The sequence below is a fragment of the Anoplolepis gracilipes genome, chromosome 10 (genome assembly GCF_047496725.1).
Source record: "Anoplolepis gracilipes chromosome 10, ASM4749672v1, whole genome shotgun sequence".
In the NCBI taxonomy this organism is placed as follows: Eukaryota; Metazoa; Arthropoda; class Insecta; order Hymenoptera; family Formicidae; genus Anoplolepis; species Anoplolepis gracilipes.
The window spans coordinates 3,316,734-3,329,249 of NC_132979.1; the positions used below are offsets into that span (position 1 = coordinate 3,316,734).

General features: G+C 35.1%; 2 protein-coding genes across 2 annotated transcripts in view; both read right to left on the bottom strand.

Moving 5' to 3' along the window:
- LOC140670626 (uncharacterized) overlaps positions 1 to 12,516 on the bottom strand; it is a 31,567-nt gene that overhangs the window by 14,674 nt on the left and 4,377 nt on the right. The window lies entirely within an intron of this gene.
- On the bottom strand, positions 874 to 9,700 carry LOC140670627 (calmodulin-lysine N-methyltransferase). The gene is made up of 2 exons (XM_072901330.1): positions 6,805 to 9,700; positions 874 to 3,553 (listed from the first exon to the last, which is right to left on the bottom strand). Exons 1-2 carry the CDS (start codon positions 7,456 to 7,458, stop codon positions 3,194 to 3,196), a joined length of 1,014 nt encoding a protein of 337 aa, XP_072757431.1. The 5' UTR covers positions 7,459 to 9,700; the 3' UTR covers positions 874 to 3,193.

The following is a 12,516-nucleotide window of genomic DNA, read 5'->3' on the forward strand; positions in this document are numbered from 1 at the left end:
TAGTAAAGCTAAAACGAAATATTACACATATAACAGGCATATAACACATCTCGCAGATGATAAAATAAACTGGCGAACGGTATATTAAACTCGAAATGTTCTTGAGATTGATTTTGCTTTCTTGAGAAATTTATATTTTTTTCTGTATCATTCGTCACGAAACGCAGTTGCTAATCACAATCATTTATCAAGGTTTTCATTTTTAGATTTCGGCAATCAGATGTAACCTTCCGATCAGATCATATTAAACCTGCAAATTGAGATCTTTGTATTTATTGGCAAAAAATAATAATCGTACAATTGTGTTATATTTAATCCAGCGTAAAATTATTAGCTTCATTTTATTTCGTCAATGTAAAATTTTATTATAATTGTTTGTCCGATACTGAGTTTAATTATAGAACTTTTAATTATAGATTGAAAAAACGTAAAAAAAAAACGCAACGTTTATATTTCATTTTAAATACTGAAACTTAAATATTTTACTCTCTGATAGATGAAAAATATTCACTGCTTGAATGTGTTGACTAGTAACTCTTGAAAACACGATCTATTATTAAATATTCGCTTTATTCCGGAATGTCTGATACGTTATGTACATTAATCGCAACGTAAATTGTCAACATAAAACTATAGATTGCAAACGCGTGCCTTTTGAAAACTTCTTAGTTAGAGACACCTGATTCAATTTAACTTGGCGCTAGAAACCAAGCGGACAAACCCAGACGAAGATTGCGTCAAGTTCTGGCAAATGTGCAGAAAGAGGAAGAGAAGACGGATACTTACGTACATAGTCGATTACACAGACAGAATCGAGACGAGCAAATATAGCTATTACACAGCAGATGGAGGAAAGCAGGATGTTCGACAATCGTTAAACAGTATTATTTATTCTGACGCGATCGCGTCGTTGTAGATTTGTCAATGGCGTTTTTACCGTCACGCGACGCAAACATAACGTGACGATTATATTATTTTTGTAAGTATACGAGAAAAAAAAAACGCGGCACATTTTAAGTGAAAATAATTTATTATACTAGGAAGATTCTCTCTCTTGTGTACGCACATATACACAAATGGCTCTCTCGTGAACTATAAAGATGCCATAAATTTCCTATTTAACTACGTGGATTAACAACTCTGGAAAAATATCAGGCTATAACAATTTTGCCCTCGGATTGTTGGAAAAAGACGATCGGACGTTAGAAAAAAAAAATTTGGTTTTTTTTTTCATAAAATTAATTTTTTATTTCGTGATGTAATAATTTAATTGCTCCTATTAATTATAATTCCGTCTTTACACGAGTAGAGAGATTTGACGGATACCTAAGACTATGTAAGGAGGTATGAGTAGGAGTTTGGCAATTCTGTTGACTAGATTTTTAACTATACGTATAGATTGGTCCTTTGAGGTAAAATGTATTTAGAACGCGCGATATATTGACTTAAGAAATATTTGAGAATTATTTTGTCATAAAGTTATACATACCGATAATCTCTTATAAATAAATAAATAAATAAATAAATAAATAAATAAATAAATAATACACAATATACAATGTGAACAAACTCGACAAAAATCGACTTCTATCGCTCTTTTACAAGTTTCCTTAAACTTATCCTGTGATTACATTATTTCGATTGTAACGATCTATATCTGTGTTTACAGTAACAACTAAGATTTTATTTATGTTTGGATCCAGCGTCTCTATTGCTGAATTGGCAATCATCAATTTTCTACTTCCGGCTTCGCTGTATTTTTGGACCCAATTAGCGTTAATTCTTAATTGATAATAATGATACTTTTTTCTTTATTTTACATTAACACGGAAATGTCTTTTAGCGCAATTAATAGAATACATTGTGGAAACGATACAATCTATCAATTACACTTCAATTCTATCTAAACACTAATCGATCTCACACGATTGGTCCTGTCAACTGCAAAGAACAAAGGATTCGAGAAATATCTCGAACCATTTATTTAAGATTGAAATCTTAATCTTAATCAATGATTGATAAAACTGTCAACATTGCATTGCCGTATTATAAATGACACTCTAGTGACATCGAGTTCAAAACTCGATTGTCTTTCCGATATTCCTATATTCTCAATTCGATATAAAATCAGGTACGTCTAAAGAGAGTCCTCTCTATTAAAAGCCACATTTCAATCTCGGATGAAGAATATTATAAGATATAATATAATAGACAGTATGATTTCTATCTTGAAATATTTGCAATTCATAAATATGTCTTATTATTGGAAGATTAATATATGTTGTCGCGATTTAATATCCCTGATATTATTTAATCACTTTGACCATTTGAGGCTCTACTTTATAATATAATTTTTATCCAATATATGCTATGATATAAATATACCTGAATAATCTGAAATCTATATTTCTCTGCTTTAGTAAAAAAAAAAAAAAAAAAAAAGAATGTTCAATTATTCGAAAATTTCAACTCATCATTGGCACTCATTTTCTGTTTCCCAATATATGTCGCGTGTAAAATGATACTAAAAGTCTCTCTCACGAGAATAATATCTACGAGTCTCGTATTTTGGATCAATTTAAAGCGAAGGATTATAGTTTGTTACATTACACAGCGTATCTCATTTGTCGTAAACATCCGTCCTATATCAAACACGCGAAATTAATTATATACGATTGAGTGCAAATAAATAAATCATATATTAAAAGCACAAATATAATTTGAATATATTTGTACTTTCAGCTATACGTATCCATCTATAAAATATCAGATATCTACCGCAAACATTCAAGGATTAATTAACGAAGGGTAGATCGGGCATGTATTCCAGCTCGATTCTCACGGAAAAATCTTCCTTACAGAACTTTTCCGATAACAGCGACGATGCGGAACGATGCGTACCAGCAGAAGATCGATCCGCGAATGCATGTGAGCGCACTAAACGTTTCATCAGATGACTAATAAAAAACTAGCCGTGACATTGCCGGACGATATGGAAGCAGTCTTATATGCATCTTTATGTTCTATTATATGGCGAATGTATTCTCTATTTTTTCACTCGATATATTCAACCTTTTCGTTTCTTTTAATTCTGTGCGCAAACAAGGTCCGTATTAAAAACATGTTAGCAAACGCATTCCTCGCCGAGACTCCCATCCGGCTGGTTGTCCTCGTCATCGTCGATCGAGCTCGATCATCCGGGCGGCGTCTTCTTCTGTTTTGTAAGCTCTAGTAACACCGGATAGTGCAGATCCTGACAATATTCCGGACTGTTTTCCAGCAACTCCAGATGCCGCGACCACACCGTATCGTCGTACAGTTCTGTCTGTCGTGCTATGAAACCACGTTTGATCGACGCCTCGGCAAATTTCTGGAATGTCGTGCCGCGTCTGGGCGCCATCACTAGAGCTACCCCGTCGTCGGCCAGCCAGCCGTAGATCGTCTCCACCAGGTCCAATCGAGCATCGTCGAAGAAGAGGCAGTCCGCGCTCAGAATCACGTCGTAAAGACCCGACAGCAGTTGCTCGTCCTCGTCGTCGTCGACCGTCCGCGTCTACATCGAAAAATCACAATCGGGAATCCAGATTTCAATCCCACGTTAGGAACGGGATCACTATGGACCACTATGCGGGAATGTCGATTTAAATCGGAGTACGAATATCGCTTTCATCGAAATTGAGTAAAAATTGAGTGATTTGAAGAACAAGATTTACCCCGTGCATTTGCAAAATACTTACAAAAAAGAGTTTAGCACAATTCGTAGGAAATTGGAAACTTTGTATTAATGTTAGATAGCTCGAATCAAACTTATAATTATTTTCCGTAATGAATAAAAAATGATTTTAAAAGAGTAAAACAATCTTTACAGACTTTTAAAATAATTCCTTTTTAATGACCTTTAATATCTTCGAAATTGTTAAAATCGAAAAAGTTAATTATAAGAATTATTATTTCTTGTAATCTGAAGACAGTATTACAGTAATTTAAAATATTGTAAAAAAATTAATTTCTATTTTATTTTTTTGCGGAAGAAGTAATTTACTGTATCTACTGAAAGCTATTTCTCCTTTGTAAAAAACGATTCAAAGAAAGCGGATATAAATTTTTTTTTAAATGTGTACTTTGAAGCTTCTCCGCGATATGTTTACATGGTTTTTTTTTTAATTTGATAAATAAAATAATTAAATTCACCAATCAATAAAAATCAAATCAAATAAATCAAATTAGACGTATATGGTTTTTAATAAACAAACTGAAAAAAAAAGATTAGACGAATCAATCGCAAATGTCAGATACGTTAAAAAACGTTTAATCCTTCAACGTCAGATTTTTCAGATAAATTCGAAGATAGTTTTTGCGTAGATAGACGAGTGAAGTCGAATATCCGTTTTTGCAATTAATCTTGGTCAATCGTTCGAACGATCTTCGATTTTGTTTCGACGGTGTACAATACTGACCAGTCCCAGCCAAGCGGAAATTTCCCACGAAAAAGATTGCGCGGAATGTTACGAGCTACCGGAAGAACATAGAGGCTACATTATGGAGGCTACCGGAAATGGAACAGAGGTTTAGCCGGAAATGTCCGAATGGTGTGTCCATATATCCGAGCCGGGATCACAATGATCACGCGGGGATTCTACACTCCCATGTGAGCACATTTATACCGGGAGAGAGGAGGAAAACACATGTACGAAACACATATTCTTTTATTTACCTACCTACCTTTTTAATCATTTTATACATATGTAATATAAAAATATAATAAAATGGAGCAATATTGAAACAGTATCATAAATATCTTTATATTAAAAATCTTATGTTTAAAAAATAATATTGAATATTTAATCTACAGGAAGATTTTTTTAAATAAAAAAACTTGCAATATTAATTTTTATTTTAAGATACAAGTTAAATTTTTTTATCCAAGATTGATTAGAAGTACAACTTTATTGTATTAGAGATAGATTCTCTTTCCATATATATTCCGTTTTCGGAAGATACTTCTTAGATAAGCTGTGAGACAGGCATATTACGTATCATGATATTTCGAAATATATGCAGCGATAGCACGTGTCTTTATTACGTGACCCTATGACTTTAGCACGTGCTTCGTGAAACATATTTTATTCACCCGATACTTATTCCGCGATAGGTATATTTCACGCAAATGTCATAAGTTATAAAAAATTACTCCAACTTATCATTTTGTCAAATTGTCAGACTCTCTCTCTTGTGTCTTTAAATTTTCCCGACTTCGAGGAAGTTTCTTCGCGTTCTGCGAAAATAACAGACTACTATTCGTCGTCGTGCGATTGCATTAATCCACCATCCATTCTAGAATCGCGATTCTCGATTACTTTAAGGCATATAAGACTTCAATTTTTCCATTCATCGACTCGCGATGACCGCGATGACTCATTGATCGTGGCGACGAGCAACGCAGGACGTCTAACCGCGAAACCAGGCGTGTCGACGATCCGACGGTTAGCGAACTCGTCATCGTCGTCATCGTCGTCATCGTCCTCATCACCGATGCAGATCACGGCGGTCTTGGGAGTTTACGAGACGCGTTATTCGACCGTGGAGTCAACGACCACACTGAATTCTGGCGACCGCGATTAGCAAAGTTGACCCCTCAAATCCCAATGTCACTTGCAGATTTTCGGAACTCATACAAATGCGAATGCTTAGGGCCAGTTTTTTCAACCATGGTTAACTTTATATAACCTCAGTTTAAATTATAAACTTTCTTTCAGATAAGTTCTAAAAAAGATATAATTTAAACCCAAGTTAAAATTAACCAATATTGGAAAAACAGATCCTTAGTGTTTTTCGTAATCTGTACATGTTACTGCAAATTTGATAGGTCAAAAATGAAGTAAGTGTTTTATAAAAAATTTCGATACGCACAATATGTATTTCTGATTATTAAATATTTCTTATTATTCTTTATGATTAAATTATTAAAATAATTAATTTATTATATTAACTAATTTATTTTTATTATTCTCTTAGTTGACAATACGACTGGATTTTTATTTAATTTTATAATTAAATAAAAATTTAATTAAAAAGGGATTCTTTCACTTTTACATTACATAGACCTATACCTGTATTAGGATTAATATAAAAATAAATATAAAATTAAATAAAAATCTTGGATTTTTATTTAATATTATATTTATTTTTATATTAATCTCTCTCCTAATACAGATATAGGCCTATGTAATGTAAAAGTTAAAAAATTCCTTTTTACAATATTAATATCCTCAATATTTAATTTCCGGCCTCTTTGTGGCCGCACGTGCTACTGCAGCAGTATTCCTGTCAAGCTTCAATATCGCTCCAATGTACTTTGAGAATATGCTTTTTCCACATGTGTTTTATTACGCGCTCGCGGTCCTCTGTTCACAGCAATCTGATGAAATACGGCTTATCGAAAAGCGATGGAAACACATTTCATATTGAGAAAATAAAAGATGTTGAAAATTAATATGTATTTATAATTCTTCAAAGAAAATATCGCGCACCATCTATGATCAAAAGAGATAGAATCGATAAAAGGAAAAAAGTTTTATAGAGACGTAAATTATCAAACTTATCAGCATAACTCAAGAAACGATCTATCAAGCATCTCCTCGGTATAAAGTTTGAAAATTATTCAATAATGCAGGTTCTCTTATTGATTTTCGCTTGTTTTACCAATCTCGCGTTTTAAGGGTGCTATTTTAATCGCGCGCTCACAGTTTCGAAAGTAATCCCAGACTAATTTGAGAGAGCGATATCTCGAAATTGGACATTCACCTTAACGCGGTTGCCATTGACCGCCGCCTGTCTGAGGGACCTGGCGGCCCGGGCCCATTGTACGACGCCGCACTCCACCAGATGCGTCATGTCATTCCTGGCGATGATGCAGCGCACGTTGTCAACGCTCGTCACGTTGCCGTCTGTGAGCGTCACCGCACTGGGATTGCAATACTTGGCGGCGAGGACGCCAGCGAGACAGCTCATACCACCGCCGAGTTCGAGGACGCTACGGTTCCGGCAGAGACCACGGTTCCTCAGCAGATAGTAGGCCAAACACTCTTCGGACGGCCAGACGCACACGTTGCCGGTGTTGTTGAAGCCGATCAACTCGCTCGCGGTGAAGTACTTGCTTATTCGACGTATCTGCACGTCGTACGACCGGCCGTCCAGCCGGGTTGAGTACTCGCACCAGCTGGATTCGCCGTCCGCTGGTGCGTTTACCAAGGGCGCACATTTCAGCAGACCAAAGCTGGTGAACCGTCTCACCGACACCTCTTCGTCGGACTCGCTGCCGATCGGCTCCGGCGAGCCTGTCAGTGCCCTAGCAAGGATGCGCCATCGACGCTGAGCACGAGTGCTTTTCCTTGAGCTGCGATCGTCGTTCGTTTCGATCGAGGATGCTTCTCGACGGGTTAAAATTTCCTGCGACATGTCGCGATCAAGAGCATCAATTGAAATCCGATAATGTCCACCTTTCAGAGTTTTCTCGATATTATTTTTATACTCCGGTGGAAAGATTATCTCCTGTTGTTTCTTTTTCTCTTGAAACGCCACCTTTTGTTTGCGATCACCATGTGAATGTTTACGCGAAAGACAACCTTCGAGAAATTCCGTCAGAGACTTCGTTGACTTTGTCCCGTCCAGCTCTCACTTTCGCTGCTGCTGAACTCGTGGAAGGCACGTGGGAGCGACGCGTGGTCCTCTTTATCTCTTGTCAACGGTTCGCCGGTTCGGAATCGAACGGAAACCGCGCCGCCGTCTTTCTTTTGGCGACCGGTCCAGACACATATCTCCCCTCGGATAGTAGTTTGCCCCACGGGGGCGGCTCTCGCCCGGTAAGGACGGGGATGGACGAAGGGACGGGCCAAGACTAAAAGCACCAAGTCAAGTTCTAACTCGCGCCACGCGGACAACGAGCGTTCTCCACGAGTGTTGGATCGGCGCCTGCGCGCCTTCTCTTTCTTTCTCTCTCTCTCTTTCTCTTTCCTCCTCGCGGCTTCGGTCCACCTTTTGCACCATTCGACGTCTCCCCGCGGATGTTCCCCGACGTCGTGTCCCCCGTGCGTGTCTGTCGCTCTTTCGTAAAGATCTTCTGGCTCGCTGTCGCTCGAGCCGCCGCGTGACTCTGAATTAGCCCGAGCTTTTCCAAGATCCGAAGCTCAATGGCTACTCGTAGTCAATAGGGAATCTATTCAATCTGTAGAGACGACGTACACCAAAATTCGTCGCAACTTCTTGCGGAGAGAAGTATAATGGATTATATACTGGCGGACACTCGACAAATTAATCATTCAAACAAGCGAGCTATGTCATAAAAATAACGTGAATCGTTATCGTCTCTTCCTCATCTTGTACATACAGAGGAAATTATCAATTCAATTTGACCGCGCAAACGGCATTTGTCGTTTACCATTTCATTAGTGATGTAGAAAGAATGAGCGAGATCAAAGATAAATACGAATAATGCAAGATAATAAATCGGCGACAAAAATAGAAATAAGTAATACGGTTCATTTATCATTTCTCTCACGCGTATCAGAATATTATTATTTTTATATCCTATTAAAGTATTAATGACATTTATAGCTTTCGTTGGCACGTGTTCAATGTTACCATTATTATTTCTCCCGCTGCCGGCTGTTATATATTGTAAGTCTAGTTATTTCCTATTTTTACGATGCTCCTTGTTTCGTCAATCTACCGAAACTATACGAGTGCCATAACTTCTCGATAACGGAACACCGGAACAGAGTTGAATATTCGACAGGTGTTTCAGTTACGAAGTTTTAACGACGCGTGGGTTTTTGATAACAAACATATACGATAGAACCATAATCCATCCGCTTTAAATTTTCCTTCACAGCTTATAATTAGTTTTACGTTTTTATAGTTCTCATAAATTCTTATAAATTCTTATCGGTTGATTTATTTCGTTTTTATTTTTTATCTGTCCGGACGATTCGAAACATTGTTTTACTTCTAGATGTATATTGGAAATATTATTATATATTGTAATAAAGATGAAGAAAAAAAGCAGCAAGAGAGAAAATAAAGGGAAACCGATATTAAATGTCCCGTTATAATAAACAGCTGGCTTATCCGAGCATGTCATAAGCCTGGTTCCAACAGCAGTAACTTGGTCGCTTTTCGTGCATCGTGCCAAGACGCAGACACATTAAACTGTCACTAAATTAATGTTTAAACCTTGGCCTTTGCCAACGAGCGACAAAAGACACATTTGTTAATTGTTCCTTATTTGTTTAGGCGATTTTACCCTTCGCGTAATCATCAGTCTCGAACGGAAGCAAAATAAGTATACATAATCTAATTATTTTCATCATCGACAATACGCGCAGCTCAATATTAATTAACAAATGCAATATTAATCAAAACATACAACGAAAATTTATTTAGCCTCAAACTTACAAAACAAAATGATCATTGATTTTATCTCGCATTTATCACGCAATCATCATCACATTTCATCACATCATTAACACAGATTTTATTCGGGTACATCAATCTACCGTATCGTGAATACTTTATAAAGTAAATTAATAATTTTTATTAAGTATATTATTTGAAATATTCAATTTAAACAATTCTTTATTCAGTTAAAATTTTGAAAATATTGGAAACATTACGTATTAATAAGTATCTTCTATAATAATTCACAATAATATATCACGGAGTATAGCGAATCTTTCAATATGTATATACCAATTAATAATTATATATATAATTGATACATTTTGAAATGTAAATAATATACAAATACATGTTTTATTTATATAATTTTGATTTAGTATTTGAATCTCAAATATAATGTAGGAAATAACATAAGCTTAAGTCATTAATTATTAAATTCTCATTACCTGTATATTTTTATAATTGCAAATATTTAAATGTTTTCCATCGTCAGGTGAACTAGATTTAAGAAGAAAGTTTACCCAGGGAATTTGATAAATTCTTAACTCGATGACAAAATTTGGAAGCAAGCCAAAATTATGACAGCCGAAACAAATGAGCATAGATATGAACATGTGCGTATAAAAAAGCTACAGTCTGTATTCAAAACGCGCTTTTAAATTAAATGCGCGAACCTATTTATTTTTAAAATTGTATATTAAAAGTAATTAACCTATATGTTAAATACACACATTTATTGATAAAGGTTTTAATAAGAGCCTATGTTTTTTCACCTAAATACCATAAATATTTAATTTAAAGGCAGGATATGAAAATCGCGCTAAATTGTGGGATTCTTAATTATTTTTAAAAAGTACGTGTCACACAAGATTACCACGAAAGAGAAAACTTGTATCTTCACTATAAATCAATTCACGTGTATCAGTAGTTACATTTCCCGTCTTACATGGACCTTGCTAATACAGGCGAAATTCAATTTCCTCGGAAACATATTGCTAGGGATAAGCCGCAAAAATCGGTTTTATTGTTATTTACTCACACTCCGAGTTATTTGTATATTACTGTTTATTCACGACGAGACGTTTTTCTCTCCTTTATGCGATAATTATACGGAATATATTATTTTATAAATGCATAAAATAATTTATGATAAAAAAAAAAAAAAAAAAAAAAATCACTTCTCCAGTTTCGCGGAAGTAAACATAAAACAGAATCGTCTATCGGAAAGACGATACTGAAAGAAGCACTAAATGTATTTCTATGTCTACGGTCTTTCACATCTCTGCTGTATTATTGCAGATGGCTCGGATTTCTAGCTCCATTAACGATTTATACAACGAAGCACGTGTCAAAACGTCACCGATACTTGCCTAGGTGAGCCATACATCCATTAAGATCTCTCAGGTTCACTTTCGAGAGTCAACTTTTTAATTATTTATGAAATTCTCTGGGAGAATTGCTATATTTGTGTTTTAGAGAGATATCGATCCCTTCAATCTTTTCTGTCGTGCCGTGTCAAATCCGTCCTTTCATAATTATAGCGAAATCGAATTTTCAACGGTCATTGACATCGTTCCGAATTCGTATGTGGAAACAGCCAGCGTAATCACATTTTATTTATACAGTTATTTATACAGTTTATTTATTTATATATATATATATATATATATATATATATATATATATATGAAAAACTTATATACCAAAATTTAAAAAATTATATATATGCTTCTAAAATTTTCTATAAAGAAAAAGAAAATATTTTTAACCATAAGAAAATAATTAATAAGAAATTTTATCGTGAGAAGTAAAAAACTTAATTATTCATTATAAATTTATGACATTAACGTGTAATAATATATACTCATATTTATATAATAGCATAAATATATCGACAATATATTGACTGAGTATTTATTTTGCAAATTTTATAGACTTTACTAATTACTAGAAAATTGAGCCTTTCCTTCCTAAGTATCCAGATATATATATAATAAATTAATTAATAAAATTACTTTCATATTTCACAAAAATTTGCCAGAAGGTCCCAAGAAAGAACAGAAGCTTCTAATTAAATATTTATCGATTTTTTGTTTTAAAAGTTAAAAGAGAAAGAGGTATAACGGTGGGATTTTTCGCGAAACATGATATTTCATATTGGAATTCGACACGTATAATCCCGTACACGCCCGGGCGCAAATTCAATTTCGTTAAAGCGCAAGGTGGTGATCTCTTCGCGGAGCGAGACAGCAATGTGCGCGTTTCCGCACGCGTATCCCCTGCGGCGCTTATGCAACTGCACCGAGGCTACGGACACGTACGTGTGCTATCTACTTTATATTGTTTGACACAAATAGGATCCAGTGGCAATGGTACTCGTAGTTTCTCTTCCCCATGCGAAGCCGATAGCCTCTAGGCGCTATGCGACGAATATATGTATCTTTCTTCACATTTCGCGAGTATAAAAATTTGCATTATTTGTCAAGCTCTTAACAATATTATATCTTATTGTTTGAACGTGTGTATAAACATTTTTATTGTTAAATATATGAAATGTTTGCCGACATAAGAGAAAAATATATAGTGGCATACTATATGATATATTAATTAAAGTAACGTAGAGCTCTTGTAAATAGAATTTTCAATTATAAAGAAAGCTTGCTCATATATACTATTAATCAACTCTGTGTGCGCGCAATTAAATCTCTGCTTCTTTTCTCCTGCATTGTTACGCATACTCGAAATATTTCATCTCCAGCACTCGCGCCACGTGTGGCTGACATAAGATGCGCTTCAGCGGTGATACTATTATTTGTACCTATGCAAATATGCTCTCAAAAAGAAAACACGGACACAGACAGGCGCATAAAGACTGGTACGATTTGATTTAACAGAGTCGGAAATCAAAATCGTGAGCGTCGGGAAATCAATATGTACCAAGCATTGACAATTTATATCATGCAAAATTGATTTTACGTGAAAACGATATGTACATAAATCTGTGAGATTTTAGAAAAAAGATATTATTATCGATATAAAAAACAGCTGGACATTTTGTTT